General features: G+C 30.4%; 2 protein-coding genes and 1 pseudogene across 2 annotated transcripts; all 3 read right to left on the minus strand.

Moving 5' to 3' along the window:
* Positions 1-5,645: 5,645 nt before the first annotated feature.
* On the minus strand, positions 5,646-7,252 carry LOC110666981 (probable LRR receptor-like serine/threonine-protein kinase At3g47570). Its single transcript, XM_058134713.1, has 3 exons — positions 7,221-7,252; positions 6,286-6,827; positions 5,646-6,094 (listed from the first exon to the last, which is right to left on the minus strand). The coding sequence occupies exons 1-3, from the start codon at positions 7,250-7,252 to the stop codon at positions 5,646-5,648; spliced, it is 1,023 nt and encodes a 340-aa protein (XP_057990696.1).
* Positions 7,253-7,432: 180 nt separating this feature from the next.
* Positions 7,433-8,810, minus strand: LOC131173060 (LRR receptor-like serine/threonine-protein kinase EFR; annotated as a pseudogene).
* A 3,969-nt stretch (positions 8,811-12,779) lies between these two features.
* LOC110653791 (putative receptor-like protein kinase At3g47110) lies at positions 12,780-15,907 on the minus strand. Its single transcript, XM_058134714.1, has 5 exons — positions 15,422-15,907; positions 15,068-15,235; positions 14,173-14,189; positions 13,330-13,976; positions 12,780-13,243 (listed from the first exon to the last, which is right to left on the minus strand). Exons 1-5 carry the CDS (start codon positions 15,905-15,907, stop codon positions 12,801-12,803), a joined length of 1,761 nt encoding a protein of 586 aa, XP_057990697.1. The 3' UTR covers positions 12,780-12,800.
* Between the last annotated feature and the right edge of the window lie 4,729 nt (positions 15,908-20,636).

Genomic DNA, 20,636 nt, shown 5'->3' on the forward strand with positions numbered 1-20,636 from the left:
GTTCCTAACAACATTGCCTTTTCATACATTTTGTTTCTAAAAACCCATTTAGTACCAATAATTGAATGATCTTTTGGTTTAGGAACTAAATTCTAAACTTTATTTCTCTCAAATTGATTTAGTTCTTCTTGCATGGCAAGAATCCAACTTTCATCATTTTGAGCATCTTCAAAACATTTAGGTTCAATTTGTGAAACAAAAGTAACATTATCAAAATATCTTCTCAACTGTGCTCTAGTCATCATCCTCTGAGATGGATCATCAATTATGTCTTATTGGGGATGATTTCTATGGAATCTCCATTCTTTAGGTAAATCTTCATGTTGGGGCTCATTTACTTGTAATTCTTCCAAATTTGGCATTTCTTCATTGATTTGATTATCATTGGCATTATGGACATCTATTGTGGTATCTCCTTGAGTTTCTTCATCTTTGCCATCAATTTGTTCCGTTTCTTGACTTGATATTATATTTTCTTTTTCAAATACCTGCTCATTATTCTCATCACAAACATTTTTCCTTCTGATAGAAGGGTTAGTCTCATCAAACAAAACATGAAAAGTTTCCTCAATAACTAAAGTTCTTCTATTGAACACTCTATAGGCTTTACTCTTTGTTGAATACCCAAGAAAGATTCCTTCATCGGATTTAGCATTAAATTTCTTTAAATTATCCTTCTTGTTATTTAAAATATAGCACTTACAACCAAATGCTTTGAAATATGAGATATTTGGTTTTCTTCCTTTCCACAGCTCATAGGGGGTCTTTTTCAAAATTGGTCTAATCAAAATTCTATTCAACACATAGCAAGATGTATTAACAACTTCAGCCCAAAAGTACTTTGGCAAATTATTTTCATTCAACATAGTTCTAGTCATTTCTTGCAAAGTCCTATTTTTCCTTTCTACTACCCCATTTTGTTGTGGTGTTCTAGGAGCTGAAAAATTATGGTTGATTCCATATTTATCACAATATTTCTCAAATAAATGATTTTCAAATTCAGTTCCATGATCACTTCTTATAGATGTGATGCAAAAACCTTTTTCATTTTGAACCATTTTACTAAAAGAGGTGAATTTCTCAAAAGTCTCATCCTTGTGAGCAAGGAAGAATGTCCATGTATATCTTGAATAGTCATCAACAATAACTAAAGCATATGACTTCCCACCAAGACTAGTGGGAGATACAGGTCCAAATAAATCAAGATGAAGCAATTCTAATGGCCTAGTGGTAGACACAATATTTTTAGATTTAAAAGATGCTCTAGTATGCTTTCCTAGTGTACATGCTCTACATTGAAATTCATTTTTATAATTAATCTTAGGAAGACCATTAACAAGTTCTTTCTTAGACAATTTTGAGAGTGTATGCATGCTTGCATGACCTAGTCTTCTATGCCACAAATAACTAGAGTTATCAAAAGATACTAGATGTGTACCATGATTAGTTTCAAAATTATTCATGTCAAGCAAGTAAACATTATTGGATCTATTGGCAATGAACAATGTGTCATTATCTAAGTTATTGATTGTACATAGAGAAAAAGTGAACTTTACCTCAAAACCTTTATCACAAAGTTAGCTTACACTTAGCAAGTTGTATTTCAATCCTTCAACAAGCGACACATCTTCAATACAAGGTTTGGTTCCAATTGTGCCATTTCCAATTATTTTTTCTTTCCCTTTATCTCCAAATTTTACATGTCCTCCATCTTTCATTGTGATTTTTGAAAACTTGTCCTTTTCACCAGTCATGTGCTTTGAACAACCACTATCTATACACCATTTTTCACTCTCCTTCATCCCTTTGAAACAAACCTGAAATTTAATTATTGAGCTTTAGGAACCCAAGCAACTTTGGGTCCTTGGGGGTTAGTGACCTTAGGTAAGGTTCCCTTTGGCACCCATACCTTCTTTACCTTAAGAAGACCTTTTCTAAGTGCACAAGAACTAATCATATGACCTCTTTTATTGCAATAATAACATGTAACATTAGGCAAGGAGGATGTTGATGCTTTAATGAAATGATTCTTATATTTACCATAGTTCATGAAACCATCAAAACCAATTCCATACTTCTCATTTGAAATTCTTTGGTTTCCAAGAAGTACATCTAGAGTTTCTTTTCCTTTTGTAAATTTTGCCAAATCATTCGTCAAAGACTCTACTTTAGCTTCAAGAACTTTATTTTTCTCAATGAGCATTTCACAAGTCTCTTTTGAGATTTTCAACTCTAAATCTAGTTCTTTAAACAAGGCAATTTGTCCTTTGTAAAATTCATTTTCTTTATACACACTGGACATGGCAATATTTTGTGATTTCAATGATTCAATCTCTAAATTCATTTTAGTGCATTTTCTCTTATAATTTCTATACTCATCATATACTCTAGCAAATGCAAGTTCAAGTTCTTCTACATTTGGAGATTCATAAGAGTTTACCTCATTGTCACTTTCTTCTTCCTTTTGTGAACTCTCGACTTTCTCTTCAATTGCCATCATACAAAGAAGAGCAGTCTCTTTGTCACTTGATTCATCATTTGAAGATTCTTCATTGTTGCTCCATACTACTTTCATAGCTTTCTTGCTCCTATCTTCTTTTCCTTTCTTCTTTTTGAGTGATGGACATTTGGGCTTGATATGTCCAGGTTTGTGACACTCATAATATACAATTTCTTCTTTTGAATCCCTGAAATGTTTATCCTTGGGAGTATACTTTTTCAAGAATTTCTCGTATTTGCTTCCTCCCTTCTTGAAAGCTCTTTTAAATTTTCTTGCAAGCATAGCCATTTCATCATCATCATCACTAGAAGCACTTGAGTTGTCACTTGAGTCAACTTTGAATGAAACTCTTTTCTTCTTATCTTCATCCTTATTTGACTTGAGAGCAATGCTTTTTTTCTTCTTTTGCTCATTCTCAACTTCATCTTTCTTGTATACCATCTCATGTGCAATGAGAGATCCAATGAGTTCATCATAAGTGAATGTTTTAAAATCCTTGGTATCTTGGATAACTGTAGTCTTTGCTTCCCAAGATTTTGGAAGTGATCTAAGAATTTTCTTCACAAGTTCAGCTTCCTCAAATCTTTTACCAAGTGCTTTGAGAAGATTTACAAGATCGGTAAACCTTGTACTCATATCCGCAATTGATTTTCCTGGCCTCATTTCAAATAGCTCATAATCTCGAATAAGAAGGTTTGCTTTGGACTCTTTGACGACATCAGTTCCTTCATAAGTGACTTCAAGCTTATCCCAAATTTCCTTAGCAGATTGACATCCTGAAACACGATTGTATTCATTAAGGTCAAGTGAGCAATGTAAAATATTAATAGCTTTAGCATTTATAGAGATTTTCTTCCAATCATTGTCATCATATTCATCTTCATGTTTTGGAACTTTTGTAGTTCCTTGACCACTCTTTTGAGGAACATGTGGACCATTTTTAATATTTTTCCATGCATCAATATCTACAGATTGTATGAAATTTCTCATTCTTACTTTCCAAAATGAGTAATTAGTGCCATTGAAGAGTGGTGGTCTAGTGATTGAGTAGCCTTCAGCTGGTGGTGCAGGTATACCGGCAGTATTGCTAGATGAACCAGCCATTATGGATCACTCTAAGGTTGTAACACCCTAAGCAAGAGAGACAAGCTTTGATACCAATTTGTTGTCCCAAAATAGTCCAAGAGGGGGGTGAATTGGACTTTACAATTTTTCGGCCCTTGCTTGTAGCCTAATAAAAAATTGTGGCTTTGTTCAACTAGGTGCTCCTTTATATATAATGAAAGAGATATGTGTTTCAATAATGTGTCCCTAAATCGCAATTCAAGCTTTAATCAATATTTATAGCAATTTTTAACATAACATGCATCACAAAATATTCAACTAATTTCTCAACTTACTCAATGTATCCTCAATTATATCAACTCAGTTTATTCAATCAACATTCAATATCATGTATAAAATTAAATTGCACAAAAGTAAGGAGGTCAAGGTTAGAGAGATCAAACACAATGATTTTTATAGTGGTTCAGCTTAACTAGCCTACATCCACTCTCTCAAAGAACCCTCTTTGAGTCTTCTCTCCACTATTAGCTCTTTTAAAGGCAAGAGACCAAAAGCCCTTTACGCTTTTTCAACACCAAGCTTTTACTAAGGTAGCTTGAACCCTCTCACACTCTCAAGCTTCAATAGGTGCTTGTACAACCTCTCTTAAATGCAATTCAATGTTGTAACACTCACTCTTACTCAATACAAATCAAGCTATAAAGAAGAGATGAGTTGATTTGCTAATGGTAGCTCAAAAACTTTAAAGCTCTTGAATGAAAGCAATAAATGAAAAATCAAAATTGGAGTTCAAATGTAAGCTTTCATCAAATGTAAAATGGAGTAAAAAAGGTGTATTTATAGTCCCAAATCATTTTAGACCTTTTGAAACCTTTTTGGAATGTTATACACACTGCTCAAGACAAAATGGCTGTTATTTTGTCTTTTTGTGCGAAGTTGAGCAGCTCTGATCATTTAGCAAACTAATGAAATTTTGGCAACAGCAGTAAACTAGTTAGTAAACTAATTTTTTAGCAAACACATTAGCAAACTAATATTTTAGCAAAGCAGTTAGCAAACTAAGTCAACAGCTGCATGTCTCAACTTGTAATATTTAAAAACAAAGATTTAGACCTTAAGAAGAAAAATAAGTTCCAATAGCAGTATCCAAGGTCATGATGAGAAAAAGTGATCAGAAAATAAAGTTTCATTTTTGAGCTCCATTCGACTAAACTCTCATCTATTTTTTTCACATAAGACCTAAGACTCAATCTCTACCTCTATGACTTTTATACCTTTATCTTGAGTCTTGGCTTACATAATCTTGTCCTTTCTCATCTTGGATTTGACTTGAGATACCTTTGAGTACTCTTCCTCCTTAGATGCAACTTCAAAAATTCTTTAGGAATAAGAAAGGGAATCTACACATCACTTTTAAAGTTGAGTTAGATAGATTCTGTCTGAGTTTTGTTATCATCAAAATCAATGCTCATTTTGAGCTATACGGGGTCAACAGGCTTCAAATACTAAATTGCTACAAATGGCAATGTTGGTATTATGGACTAACAGGATGGCTAGTTAGAGCTGATGAGTTTTCCATCCTCCATGATCTTGGATACTTCCTTTCCTTAATTTAATTCATATCTGTAATCTATGGGCATTTCTCAAGTATTATATTACCCTCCTATTTTTGCTTCCTGATTTGTTAGGAACAAGTTGTCTTCCATTATCAAAAACCAACAAGAGAATCATAAAAGATGAAGTACTGCAACACAAATTTGAGACATATATTGAATTACACATTCTAATTTTAGATTTGGCTGAAAGAAAAGTATAGAAAAGGCCTCACAAACAGTTCACGAGGCAGAACTTGAGGTTTATTTGTTGAAGAGTTAACGCTTGTTCTTGAAGTTCAGAGAGGTGCACAAGCTCAGGTTAGTGGGAATCTTGATGCCTGAATGCCACATATTATTCCTCTGCATTTCAATCCAAACCAAAGTATTCTTTGGGCTGTAAGCAAATAAGAAGATAGGATAATATTCATCAATCAGAATGTGCGCTAAAAAAAAAAAATTAATACCTATTTGTGGTTTACAATTTGTCATTCTCTACGAGTCCTTGCATGAAGGAAAGACTCTGTGATGATGTTTAGTTTTCTTGTGATGTCACCCATATTCATTCGATCACTTGGTAGTTCTACTGAGCATGCGAGTCCTATATTGAGGACTGATACAACACATTTTTGCACATTGCTTCCCTGTAATTTCAATCTTTCAGTATTGACATTATTTTCTTGGATTTCTAATTGACCATCATCACTCTCATTGTCTTCAATGATTTCTTCTACTCCCACTTCTTCTATTGCAATAAGCTTAAGATCCAGAACCTGCATTACTTGTCCTGGCAGCTTAGACCTAACAAAGTTGTGGAGGTTCAAACCATCTGTGAACACTTCATCCGTAGGTCTCCGTCCTGTGAAAATCTCCAACAAAATTATTCCAAAGCTGCATACATCTCCATATGTTGTTGCCTCGCTACCTATTCCATATTCTGCAATGAAAACATATCCGATTCCACTTTTATTGTATACATGACTAGTGTTGTTTTTGGATAAATAAGAGCATGTAAGATTTTAACTGGAGGCATATAGCCTACTGTTGCCTTTATCCCAATGGAGCTGGTTGGTTCTGGAAAAGAATTATTTGTGGTTTTGGAAAGGAGCCTTGCCAATCCGAAATCACCAACAAGAGCAGTCATGTCATTGTCAAGCAAAATATTGCTTCGCTTCAGGTCGCAGTGAATGATTGGAGTTTCACAAAGGTCATGAAGGTAATGCAGTGCAGATGACAAATCAATGGCAACATGAAGCCTTTGAAGAAGGTTTAAATTCCTTGACTGAATACTACCATCTTCTTTTGAATGCAACCACACATCCAAACTTCCATTGGCCATGAAATCAAGCACAAGAGCTTTGAATTCGTTGCCTTTAAAAACAATGCTTGAGCAGCATGTCAAGATCTTCACTAGATTTCGGTGCCTGATGTTTCTCAATGCTCTGCACTCAGCAATGAAGCAATTGGAAGCTCCGTGTTGTTGAAGGTTGAGTACCTTTACAGCAACTATCCTTTCACCTTGTAGATCAAGACTTCCTCTATATACAGAGCCAAAACTACCTTGTCCAATTAAGTTTTCTGAAGAGAATCCCTGAGTTGCTTGGAAAAGCTCCTTATATGAAATTCGAAGGAGCTTATCCAAAATAAAAGGACTGGATGATGGATTCTTTCTTTATTTTTTTTTATTTTCGCCAGTAGAATACCCTTAAGGATGTTATTGTCATGAAAAGCACAATTGAGCTAATGATTGTTGCTAGGATAATGGCAGCAAGAGACTTTTTTTGTTTCTTTCGCTTGATGGGGCATGCTGGTAGCTGCAGTTCTGGGATAGCTCCACAGATTTTTGTTTCCAACAAGTGAAACTGCCGTTATATTGCTGAACACACCCTTGGTTGGTACCTCACCCTCAAGATTATTGAAAGAGAGATTCAAAAATTGCAAAAAAGGAAGCTTTTCTATCTCTTTTGGAATCTTTCCGGATAAGTTGTTTCTTGACAGGTCTAAGTATTGGATACCTCATAAGGAAGCAAGGGATAAAGGAATGGGTCCCTGGAGAAAGTTACCCTGTATGTAAAGGATTTCCAGACTCAAACATTGGCCTATTGTCCAAGGAATTTCCCCAGATAATTTGTTCTCCGAGACATCTAATGCACCAATATTTTTCAGTTGGCCAACTTCTCTGGGTAACGGACCTGCCAATGAGTTATATGACAAGTTAAGAATTAATGATAGAAAGTTCAGACCAAGAATTTGTTGGGGTATGATACCAGTCAGGTTATTTTCTGCAAGATTCAGAGTATGCAGATTTTGGCAATGGGCGTCCTGATAACATGTTTCTATGCAAATACAATGCTTGCAGCTTTTGAAGCTTCCCAAAAGAAATGGGAATGCTGCCAGAAAATAGGTTTTCCTCAGCGCCTAATATATACAAATTGACAAGATTGCCAATGTCCGCCGGAATTCTACCGGATATTTGGTTTCTTCCTAAACTTAGATCACCAAGGGTAGAAATATTAACTATAGTGCGAGGTAATACATTGCCAAAATTGTTATCAGCAAGAGATAGAGCTTGGAGATTGCTGCAGTTTGACAAAGATGTTATGAAAGCCAAATCCTTACTTGAATTATTGCCCAGAAAATTGAGTTCCAAGTTCAGCCTTTGAAGACCTTTCAAATCTCCAAGATTGATTGGGACTTGTCCAGTGAAACTGTTGGCAGAGATGTCAACTATTTCAAGATGAGAAGCATTCGTCATTGAAAGTGGAATACTTCCACTGAATTGGTTCATGCCGATTCCAAAAATTTGCAGGCTAGGAAGAGTGAGTCCTATATTTGCTGGAAGCTTCCCATGCAATTGATTCTGTGAAACAGATAGCACAGTGATGGATGGCATATTGTAGAGGTTAGAAGGAATTGAACCAACCAGATTATTAGGTCCCATCGCGAGCACAGTTAAGCTTGTTATTTGTCCCAATTCATTCGGAATGTTTCCTTCCATATGATTATATGATACATAGAAACGTTGTAGGGACGAAAGGTTTCCAACAGAATGTGGGATCTTTCCGTGAGGTTGTTTGGACCAAGGAAAAGCGTCACAAGCTTCTTTAAAGAGCCTAGTTCGGCAGGAATTTTCCCCACTAAGCCATTATCGGCCAAATTCATAACTGAACAAAAGCTGATGTTGATTGGAATTTCTCCTCCCAATGTGTTGTTCCTCAGGTTGAGATGTCTTAGACGAAACAGACGGCCAACTTCTTGGGGAACTTCCCCATAAAATCTGTTGCCAGCGAGGTTGAGGAACCTTAAGAAGGTGAGGTTCCCTGCATATGAAGATATGGTCCCCGCCAAGCTCAGCCCGTGCAGGTTTAGAGACGCAACTCTGTGGTGTTTTCGGCCACAAATAACGCCTTGCCATTTGCAGAAGTTGACAGAATCGTTCCATGAGCTCAAGATTCCATACGGATCAGCGGCTATCTTGGCTTTGAACTCCAAAAGTGAAATCCGATCAGTCTCATTTCCCAAATTATTACTGAGACAAATCTCAGGTCGCAAGCAGAGAATGCTTATAGAAAATATGAAAATGAAATGAACCTGAAGGATTGAAGGCCAAGGTGCTACCACGTTGGCTGGACGTGCCATCTTAATTTGTCGCCTGGAAGTGTAAGTGGCACACAGATGGAATAACCAGGGCTGTTGGACGAGTAATTATAGTGTAAAGCCAGCAGTACTGGGCCCGAAGTGTTGTGACTATTGCCTAATGTGTAACGTGCCTGAGAGAGATGTTCCACACTACCAGACAAAAAATTCCCCACTCAACAAAAAACGACTAATCAAATAAATTAAAAAACAAATAAATAAAGATTTTATAATAAAATATTATTAAATAAAAGACTTGATTATATATATAAAAATCTGTGTATAAAAGTATATAAATAAAGTAATTTTATAAATTTTATGTACTTTTTTTATGTGCAATGTCTTTTTAGCTATTTATAATTTGAATTTTAAAATTTATAATTTCTTTTTCTTCTATTATTATCATCCAATTAAATACTATCAATTCTCTAACCTATCATGTTCTACCAGTTATTCAACTAATAAGAGATCATCCCACCATTTATTTAATCTATCAAAGTCTACCATTATTATAACTAATAATAGCACATTTCAACCTCTAATTCCATAACTTATTCTCAAGTAAGAGACTCCATATCCATCTGAAATATCTTCTTCATGTATCCATTTCTATTTTTTTTCCGAACTAAATTTATATTTTTTTATCTCACATACATTTCAAGTTCTACAAAAATGGGGGACAATCCAATTTTCACAAGAGGGAAGAAAAAGGAAAACTACTATGTTGTCTCCAAAATCAAACCAAATAATCCAAAAAATTCAAAAATAAAAATTGAATCAAACTGAATATCTATAAAAATTAAATTAAATTTTATAAATTAAATTGGTCCGGCTGATTATTTCAGTCTGAATTGAACAATGTTCACTCTTATCTAATTGATTAATTATAATATACGTAATCATAGTTGCTTGATTTATAATTTATTTGACTAATAGTTACTTAATTAATTGATATAATAATTAATAGTTACTAGATTAATTAATCTAATTAATTATGATCTAATTTATGATCGTTACTTGATTTATGATCTAATTGATTAGGTTGTTCGATTTTTACAAGAGGGAGGAAAAAAGAAAAAATATTATGTTATCTCCAAAATCGAACCATATAAACCAAAAAATTCAAAAATAAAAACTGAACCGAACTAAATTAATTATGTTTGATCAACTAGTTATTTTGGTCTGAACTAAATAATGCTCATCCCTATCTAATTGATCATATTGTAATTAATCATGGTTGATTTATGCACTAATTGAATATAATCTACTTGATTAATTTACAAAATACTTGATAGTACTTGATCTAATTGTTAATAGTTATTTGATTAATCGATTTAATTGATTATAATGTAATTGATTATATTTACTTGATTTATGATATACTGATTGTGATATATTTGATTAATTGATAAAATATATGATAATACTTAATTATGATATAATTGATCATAATTAATTGATTTAGATCTAATTGATTATGATCTACTTGATTAATTAATAAAATATCTGATAGTACTTTATTATAATCTAATTGATCATAATTAATTGATTTGAAATTTAATTGATTAATCATCACTTGATTAATTGATCTAATTAATTATGGTGTGATTGATAATAATTACTTGATTTATAATCTAATTAATTAATAGTTACTTGATTAATTAATCTAATTATTAATAGTTACTTGGTTAATTGATCTAATTGATTATGATCAAATTTAGCATATTTACTTGATTTATGATCTAATTAATTAGGTAGTCCGATTTTCATAAGAGAGAGGAAAAAAGGAAAAAAAATATAATGTTATCTTCAAAATCGAACTGAACAAACAAAAAAATTCAAAATAAAAAATTAAACCGAACTAAATTTCAACAAAAGTAAAATCAAATTTTCAAATTAATTTAGTTTAATCAGTCGATTATTTCAATCTGAATCAAATAATGCTCATCCCTAATTAATTAATTAATTGCTTATGATATAATTGATCATAGTTACTTAATTTATGATCTAATTAATTATAATCTACTTGATTAATTGATAAAATATCCATTAATACTTGATTATGATCTAATTGTTAATAGTTATTTAATTAATTGATCTAATTGATTATGATATAATTGATTAGGGTTACTAAATTTATAATCTACTTGATTAATTGATAAAATACTCGATAATATCTAATTGAAATGTAATTGATCATAATAAATTGATTTATGATTTAGTTGATTAATTAATAAAATATCCTATAGTACTTGATTATGATTTGATTTATCATAATTATTTGATTGTGATCAAATTGATTAGGTGATCCGGTTTTCACAAGAGGAAAAAAAATTATGTTATTTCCAAAACCGAACAAAATATATTGAAAAATTTATAAATAAAAATTAAACTGAACCGAATTTCTATAAAAACCTAATCAAAATTTTGAACTAATTTGGTTTAATTTGTTATTTCAATTTGAACCGAATAATGCTTACCTTTATCTAATTGATTAATTGATTATGATATAATTAATCATACTTACTTTATTTATAATCTAATTAATATAGTTACTTGATTTGTGATATAATTGATTGTGATCTACTTGATTAATTGATAAAATACACTATAGTACTCAATGATGATGTAATTAATTATAATTATTTGATTTATGAGGTAATTGAATATTATATATTTTATTAATTGATAAATATTTAATAGTACTTGATTACGGTGTAATTGATCATGGTTACTTGATTTATGATCTAATTGATTATGATATAATTGATAAAATAACCGATAATATTTAATTATGATGTAATTGATTATAATTACTTGATTTATAATCTACTTGATTAATTGATAAAATATCTGATTGTACTTGATTATGATTTAATTAATTATAGTACTTAATTTATGATTTACTTGATTGATTAATAAAATACTCAACAATACTTTAATATAATCTAATTGATCATAGTTACTTATTTAACATCTAATTGATTAATTGATCTAGTTATTAATGGTTAATTGGTTTAGTACATCTCACCTAGGCATTGAGATACTAAGTGAAAAAACCTGAAACAAAACAAAATTGCAGCAAATAGATGACAGCAATCAAAAACCAAAAGCGGCAACAAAACAAAACAGATGACAGCAATCAAAAACCAAAAGCAGCAACAAAACAAGACAGAGGACGACAACCAACCAAACTGCCGCTGCCAACGAACCAAACCCGTGGGAATAACAACCACAGTCCATCAAAGCCAAAGTTCAAGTTATTGTTTAATATTATGCATAGGTAAACACTGATTCATGCAGGTAATATTTCAAGGCATTGTTCTGCATATATGTAAATCTAAATATTCACAGTGAAAGAGTAGCTGAAAGCTTATGAAGCTAAGGATAGAGGGTCAATTACAAAATTCCTTAACATATGATAAAATTCACCCTTAGATCTTTACTATTTTCCAAAGTGCATTATATATATTTATTATGTTTTTGAATTCCACCACTGGTTATATATTTATTTAATTAATAAATCATCTCGTACTCATATTAGTGGCCCTCCTATTTTTGCTTCCCGATTTGTCAGGAACAAGTTGTCTTGCATTGTCAAAACCAACACCAGAATCATAACAGATGAAGTACTGAAACACAAATTTGTGAGTTTAGCTGAAAGAAAAGTATGGAAAAGACCTAATAGACGGTTCACGAGGCAAAACTTGAGGTTTATTTGCTGAAGAGTTATGTTCATAAAGGGGAAAAATACCAGGACAACACTTGTTCTTGAAATTCAGAGAGGTGCACAAGCTCAGGTTAGAGGGGCATAGATGCTTGAATGCAACTGCTTATTCCTCTGCAATTCAATTCAAATCAAAGCAGTCCTTGGAATACAAGCAAATATGAAGACAGTATAACATTCATCAATCAGAATGGGCGTTAAAAATAGTATAAGATTCATCAATCAGACTGGATGTTAAAAATTAAACTCATACCTATTTGTGGTTTATAATTCGTTGATCTTAACGAGTCCTCGCACGAGCAAAAGCCTCTGTGATTATGTTAAGTTTTCTCGTGACATCGCTCATATTCATTCGATCTCCTGGTAGTTCTGCTGAGCATGCTAGTCCTATTTTGAGGACTGATACAACACATTTTTGCACATTGCTTCCCTGTAATTTCAAATTTTCAATATTGACATTATTTTCTTGGATTTCATTTTGACCATCATCACTTTCGTTGTCTTCAACAATTTCTTCTGCTCTAACGTCTCCTGTTGCAATAAGCTTGGAATCCAGAAGTTGCATCACTTGCCCTGGTAGCTTAGAGCTAACAAAGTTGTGGAGATTCAAACCATCTGTGAACACTTCATCAGTTGGTCTCCGTCCTGTAAAAATCTCCAACAAAATTATTCCAAAGCTATACACATCCCCATATGTTGTTGCCTCGCTACCTATTCCATATTCTGCAATGCAAACATATCCAATTTCATTTTTATTAAATACACGACCAGTGCGGTTATTTGATAAATAAGAGCATGTAAGATTTTACCTGGAGGCATATAGCCGATTGTTCCCTTTATCCCAATGGAGCTCGTTTGGCCTTGAGAAGAATTATCTGCGGTTTTGGAAAGGAGCCTTGCTAATCCGAAATCACCAACATGAGCAGTCATGTCACTGTCGAGCAGAATATTGTTTGGCTTTAGGTCGCAGTGAATGATTGGTGTTTCACAAAGGTCATGAAGGTAATGCATTGCAGATGACAAATCAATGGCAACATGAAGCCTTTGAAGAAAGTTTAAATTCCTTGACTGACTAATACCATCTTCTTTCGGATGCAACCACATTTCCAAACTTCCATTCGCCATAAAATCAAGAACCAGAGCTTTGAAGTCGTTGCCTTTAAAATCAATGCTAGAGCAATATGTCAAAATCTTCACTAGATTTCGATGTCTGATGTGTCGCAATGCTCTGCACTCAGCAATGAAGCTCTTGGAAGCTCCTTGTTGTTGAAGGTCGAGTACTTTCACAGCAACTATCCTTTCACCTTGGAGATCAAGACTTCCTCTATATACAGAGCCAAAACTACCTTGTCCAATCAAATTGTCTGAAGAGAATCCCTGAGTTGCTTGGAGAAGCTCTTTGTATGAAATTCGAAGGAGCTTTTCCAAAATAAAACGATTGGATGCTGGATTCTTTCTTGAATTTTGCCAGTAGAAAACTCTTAAAGATGTTATTGTCATGAAAAGCACAATTGAACTGATGATTGTTGCAAGGATAATGGCAGTAGGAGTGTTTCTTTTGCTTGATGGGACATGCCGGTAGCTACAGTTCTAGGATACCTCCACAAAGATTTTTGTTTCCAACAAGTGAAACTGCCGTTATATTGCTGAACACTCCCTTTCTTGGTACCTCACCCTCAAGATTATTGAAAGAGAGATTCAGATATTCCAAAAAAGGAAGCTTTTCTATCTCTTTTGGAATCTTTCCTGATAAGTTGTTTCTTGACAGGTCTAAGCGTTGGAGACCCCTTAAGGACGCAAGGGATGGAGGAATGGGACCTTGGAGAAAGTTACCCTGCATGTAAAGGATTTCTAGACTCAGACATTCGCCTATTGTCCCAGGAATTTCTCCAGACAGTTTGTTCTCTGAGACATCTAGTGCACCAACACTTTTTAGGTGGCCAACTTCTCGGGGTAGCATTCCTGCCAATGAGTTATATGATAAGTTAAGAATTAGTGATAGAAAGGGCAGACGAACTGGGGTATGATACCAGTCAGGTTATTTTTGCCGACATCCAGAATAAGCAGATTTTGGCAGTGAGCAATGCTTGATGGTATATTCCCTTCTAATTTGTTTCTTCCTAACCGAAGCTTAAATAGTTGGGTGATGTTACCTAGGGATGGAGGGATTTGTCCTGACAACATGTTGGTATGCAAATACAATAGTTGCAGCTTTTGAAGCTTCCCGAAAGAAATGGGAATGCTGCCAGAAAAAAGGTTTTTCTCCATGCCTAATCCATACAAATTGACAAGATTCCCAATGTCTGCTGGAATTCTACCGGATATTTGGTTTCTTCCTAAAGTTATAGACATAAGGGTAGACATATTAACTATTGTGCTAGGTAATACACCGCCAAAATTATTATCAGAAAGAAATAGTCCTCGGAGATTGGTGCAGTTTGACAAAGATGTTATGAAAGCCAAATCCTGACTTGAATTATTGCCTAGAAAATTGTTTCCCAAATTCAGCAATTGGAGAACATTTAAATTTCCCCGATTGATCGGGACTTGTCCTGTGAAACTGTTGGCATAAATGTCAAATATTTCAAGTTGCACAGAAGCATTCGTCCACGAAACTGGAATACTGCCATGGAATTGGTTCATGCCGATTTCAAAAATTTGCAGGTTAGGAAGAGTAAGCCCTATATTTGCTGGGAGCTTCCCTTGCAATTGATTCTGTGTAACAGATAGCACAGCGATGGATGAGATATTGTAGAGGGTAGAAGGAATTGAACCAACCAGATTATTGACTCCCATAGCAAGCAGAGTTAAGCTTGTTATTCGTCCCAATTCATTTGGAATATTTCCTTCCATATGATTACTTGCTACAGAAAAACGTTGGAGGGACGAAAGGTTTCCAACAGAATGTGGGATCTTTCCAGTGAGGTTGTTTGAACTGAGGAAAAGTGTAACAAGCTTCTTTAAAGAGCCTAGCTCCGCAGGAATTTTCCCCACTAAGCTATTAAAGGCCAAACTCATAATCCTGAGCTCTGAACAAAAGCTGATGTTGATTGGAATTTCTCCTCTCAATGTGTTGTCCGACAGGTTAAGAAGTCTTAGACGAAACAGACGGCCAACTTCTTGGGGGATTTCCCCATAAAATCTGTTGTCAGCAAGGTTGAGGAACCTTAAGAAGGTGAGGTTCCCTATATATGGAGATATGGTGCCTGATAAGCTCATCCCTTGCAGTTTTAGAGACGCAACTCTATGGTGTTTTGAGCTACAAGTAATCCCATGCCATTTGCAGAAGTTGACAGAATCGTTCCATGAGCTTAAGATTCCATACCGATCCGTGGCTATCTTGCTTTTGAACTCCAAAAGTGAAATACGATCAGTCTCATTTCCCATGTTACAGAGACAAATCTCAGGTTGCAAGCTGAGTATGCTCATAGAAAATAAGAAAATGAGATGAACATGAAGGGTTGAAGGCCAAAGTGCTAACAAATTGGCTGGATGTGTCATCTTAATTTGTTGCCTGGAAGTGACACACAGATGAAATTATAACCAGTGTCGTTGGACAAGTAATTGTGGCGTAAATTTAGCCAGCAATTGGGCTAAGAAGCTTTTTAATTAACTAATGCCTAACGTGTAACACCCATTCAAAAAACGAGTAATCAATCAAATAAAATAATAAAAAATTAAAACACATAAACAAATAAAAAAGTTATTGTATTTCTAGTCAATGGCTCATTTTATATTGCGTGATTAAAAAAATATGAGGATTAATCTGTTAATTTTGAGTCTATGTTTTCATATAACTGATCAAAACAAATGGTCAAATTTTATTTTATAAAGGACATACTTTATTTTTTTTTAATTTATTATTAATATTTTATTTTCAGAAAAATAAAGGGTGTCTCTCTCATCAATGTGTTTTATGTATTTTATGTATATTAGTTTTTTTTTTTTTAACTTGCATTGCACGTTTTTATTTTTTACTTCTTGTGTATATCCGTAGTTTAATATTTTCATATACAATTTTTATTAATTTTTATCAAATATAATATTATTATAATATATTGATATTAATATGATAATATAATAATTTTTCATTTTTCATTATAAGTTTGTTGTATATGTATTTATTATTTTTAAATTAAATTAATGAAAATAAAAATATATTAATAAAAATAAGAAATTATAAATATAAAATTTATTATAAAAAATTATTATTATAATATAATTTTGTAATTGTTAGTGCTTTATAAATATATAAATTTAATTATTTATTATTTTGTTAGTTCTTATATTTTCATTTTAAATTTTTTCAATAATGAAGTATTGAATTTATCAAGATTAATTAGCTTTTAGTATTTTATAATTCTTATAATATATATATAATTAGCGTGAAAAATTTAAACTTTTTTAATAATATTTAAGAATTTGTAAACATAATAATAAAATAAATTCAATTTGGTATAGTTTATATAATGTTGATTTTTTTCCTAATTATTTTTATTCTTTTTTTTTTAATTTTATTTGACACTCATATCAATAACTATTATTATCATTAATTTTTATTTGATATATAATATTTTACATCATTTTATATTTTCTTATGATAGGGAGAAAAACCTTAAAAATAAAATTAATAAATATATTAACACTAATAAATTATTTATAAATAATAAATTAATAACTAAAATTTTCTTTTTATATAAAAAAAATAAAAAAAGATGCTAACAGAATAAAAAACATTGACGTTAGTATATTATTATTTTAACTAAAATGATTATAGTAAAAAATATATAGACAATTATTTGATTTATGGTAAAACACTTTATGAAACTAACGAATAACATATTTTTAAATAAAATTTTTTATAATTATTTTACTACAAGTAAATATTAAATTTCAATAAAGCAACTTGTTGAATTTAAATAAATAAAAATTCTATTAAATGATGTAATGTTTGTATTCATGTGAAAATTGGACTCTTTTTAAATTAAAATATTAATTTGCATTTATATTTGAACATAAATTTATTAAGTTAAGAAAACAATTTTATATTTAAAGTATGATTTCTAATTCTTTTTATATGTATTCATTATTTGTCAAGTCAGGATAAGATTACAATATTAAAAAAATTAAAAAATCATTATTTTTTTTTATATATACACATACTAGCATTTTTAAATTTTTAATAATGTATCGTTTTAAAAAAAAATCAGTATTATAAATTCTAATCATCCTATTAATTATATTAATTTTATAATAGAACTCAAACATAACATAGTGTTAATTATTAATTTTTAAATAATACATATTTATCTATTTAAATGGTTTTTCTTATATATATAATTTATTTTATATGCATAATTATATATTATTTAAAAAAATTTTAGATTCATATATTACATACAAATTAAATATTTTTTTATAAATCAACGAATATGAAATTTTTTGTAATGTTTGAAGTAACTTATATATTAATGTCATAATTAAGAATTTTAAAAATATATCTATAATTAAAAAAATATAAATTTATTTTAGATGAAATATTTTTTAAAGAACTTAAAGAAATTAAATTAAAAGAAAATTTCAAAAACATTAATAAAAAAATCGATATGTTTGGTTGACAAAAATTAATTTCTTTTCTTATTATTTTATGTAAATTCAAATGTAATTATATTAAAATATTTTTACATAAATAATTATAAGATACTGATAGAAATTTATTATGATTCATTAAAAAAGTGATTCATATAAATAAATGATTTCTTATTTTTTGTGAATAATATTTTTACAATTTTTTTTAAAATTATGTGATAATAAAAATTTAATTAAGTAGAATTTAAATACAAGTAGAACTAAAAATTTTAGATTTATATAAACTCTAAAATTATATAGACAATTAAATTTTGAGTCTTAAGTATTTTAAATTTATATAAATTCTAAAATTAAAATAACTAATAAATAATGTAATTGTAAATACTATAAATAATGAAGGATAATTTGGGCAAATCTAATGTTCTTCTCTCTTCTCATATTTATATATTATACAGATACAAAAAAAGTATTTTATATATTTACCTAAAAATATTAAAAAATAGCTAAAAAATTAAGAAAAAAAAAAAAAAGAGAACTCACCCTTTGCTCTCCTTCACTTCAAAACTACCTTGTCTATTTGGTGGTGTGTGCTTTTGAGCTAAAATTTTTGTAGAGGAATAAAGGATTTCACTTGAGATGGTTGTAGAGGAAATTAAGACAAATTTGAGAGAAATTTGCTTAGTTGATTAAAGAGAAATGAAAAGGTGCTAAAAAAATGAGCCAAGATAGTTTTATGCTAAAGAAAGCTTCTCTATTTCATTTCACATGAAAGAGGTAAATAAGAGTAAAAAATTCTCAGCTAGAAAAGTACCTACAGTCATTACTTAATAGTTGATAATGGTTGTTATTTTTAAATAATGACTGTAATGACTTTACACTTATAATTTTAAAATAATTTTTAAATAATAATAATAATGGTAATGATATGTCAAAAATCTTTTAAATAATGCCGTTAAATAATGTAACGTGATGGATGTTATTTAAAATCATATTATGAGGTTTTGAGATATAGTTTCAATCAGAGTCAATTATAAAAAAAAATAAATTAAAAATTAAAATATGTAAATAAATAAATAAAATTAAAAATAATTAATATAATAAATTTTATAGTGAATAATGCCATAATAATTATTAAAGGTGAATATAATTATAAAAATTAAATAATAATATGCAAAATTTTATGATGAAAAATGAGTCATTATATTATTATCTGTATTAGTGATCTTCATAGCCAGTCCTTACTCCAATTATTTTCAAAATAAAACAGCCCATTGAAAAGAGAGTAGTCAATAAGTCGATAAGTCATCCCCAGCAAAACACGCGAGCCATAATCGTCATCATCATCGTATTATTATATTATATTATATATTACCAAAAGAGAACGTAAAAGTAGGTTGTCATCTATTTAAACCTAAATTTGGGCCATCCATAATTCACGAAATTATTAGGAGCGTGACAGTTTAGAGGTTAATTTAATAAAATAGTTTTATTTTATTTAGATTTAATTTTTTATATTAATATAATAATTAAATATTATCTTCATTTAGGAGTGTGATAAAAGGTAGTAATAAATTATTCAATAATTTATCTCATTAAGTGTCACTTCAAATTTAATGATAGGTCATTTCCTGTGGAATTAAGTTAAATAAAAAATGTAAACTAATGATCTCGACTCTCAAATTTAAAAAAATTATGACTATCATATTCAGATAGCTCTATTTTTTATTTAAAAAAAAAACTCACGAAATTCTGTTTGATGTAAAATAATATTTTTTAGTAGAATCTGTTTTGATTATAACTTAATGTCTTAGTAACTCGATATTTTAAAGTCTTAATTTAACTTATTATTTCTTTTTTTTTTCTAATATTAAATAAAAACCACTATCTTATTATATATATATTCAAATTATTTTTTCACCTTAATTTTTATTTTAATTTTAATTGCTTTTAAATTATTTAATTATTATTTTTCATTAAAATAATTTTAGAGCATTTTATTAACAAAGTGTAATTTATTGTTCAAATAATAGTATTGTGATCATTTTATGCAGCTCATTATTTTAAAAAAAAAAATTATTTTATTATTAAAATAAAGATTTTCTTTTTAATTCTTACACATGGTATATCTTGGAATTTTTTACATGCTATCCTATTTTTTTTTCTTCCTTTTCAATTAGTTGAATCTTTTGAACTAGAATGAACGCTTGAGTTCTTTTCAAAATTTTATTTTGGTGTTTTATTTTATTAATTAATTTTTTTAATTCCTATTTATTTTAATTTTAACCCACTTGGGCATTTCACGTATGAATTCAAATTGTTATTTTAATTTTTTTTTAATTATTTAACTTCATTTTATGATAAAATAAATTTTACATTATACATTAACAACATATTGATAAAATGTCAAGCTGTCATCTCATTACAAGGAAAGTATAATAACAACGAATACTACTTTTGCTAACTTCTGATATGGGTAGAATCTTTGATAAATGAATGTGGAAAGGTCATTCGGATAATGTTATTTTTG

Source organism: Hevea brasiliensis, chromosome 14 (genome assembly GCF_030052815.1).
Source record: "Hevea brasiliensis isolate MT/VB/25A 57/8 chromosome 14, ASM3005281v1, whole genome shotgun sequence".
Taxonomy (NCBI): Eukaryota; Viridiplantae; Streptophyta; class Magnoliopsida; order Malpighiales; family Euphorbiaceae; genus Hevea; species Hevea brasiliensis.

What these genes read in the sequence shown, in the direction of transcription:
- LOC110666981 (XM_058134713.1), bottom strand. Translation starts at nt 7,252, where the DNA reads ATGTTTGAGTCTGGAAATCCTTTACATACAGG. An exon ending in GGAAATCCTTTACATACAGG is followed by an intron (nt 6,828 to 7,220) that starts GTAACTTTCTCC and finishes AAAAAAATAAAG; the next exon opens with AAAGAATCCATCATCCAGTC. An exon ending in TGACATGACTGCTCTTGTTG is followed by an intron (nt 6,095 to 6,285) that starts GTGATTTCGGAT and finishes TTTTCATTGCAG; the next exon opens with AATATGGAATAGGTAGCGAG.
- LOC110653791 (XM_058134714.1), bottom strand. Translation starts at nt 15,907, where the DNA reads ATGGGAAATGAGACTGATCGTATTTCACTTTTGGAGTTCAAAAGCAAG. An exon ending in CTGGAAAGATCCCACATTCT is followed by an intron (nt 15,236 to 15,421) that starts GTTGGAAACCTT and finishes TCTGTTACACAG; the next exon opens with AATCAATTGCAAGGGAAGCT. An exon ending in AATCGGCTATATGCCTCCAG is followed by an intron (nt 13,244 to 13,329) that starts GTAAAATCTTAC and finishes TTTGCATTGCAG; the next exon opens with AATATGGAATAGGTAGCGAG.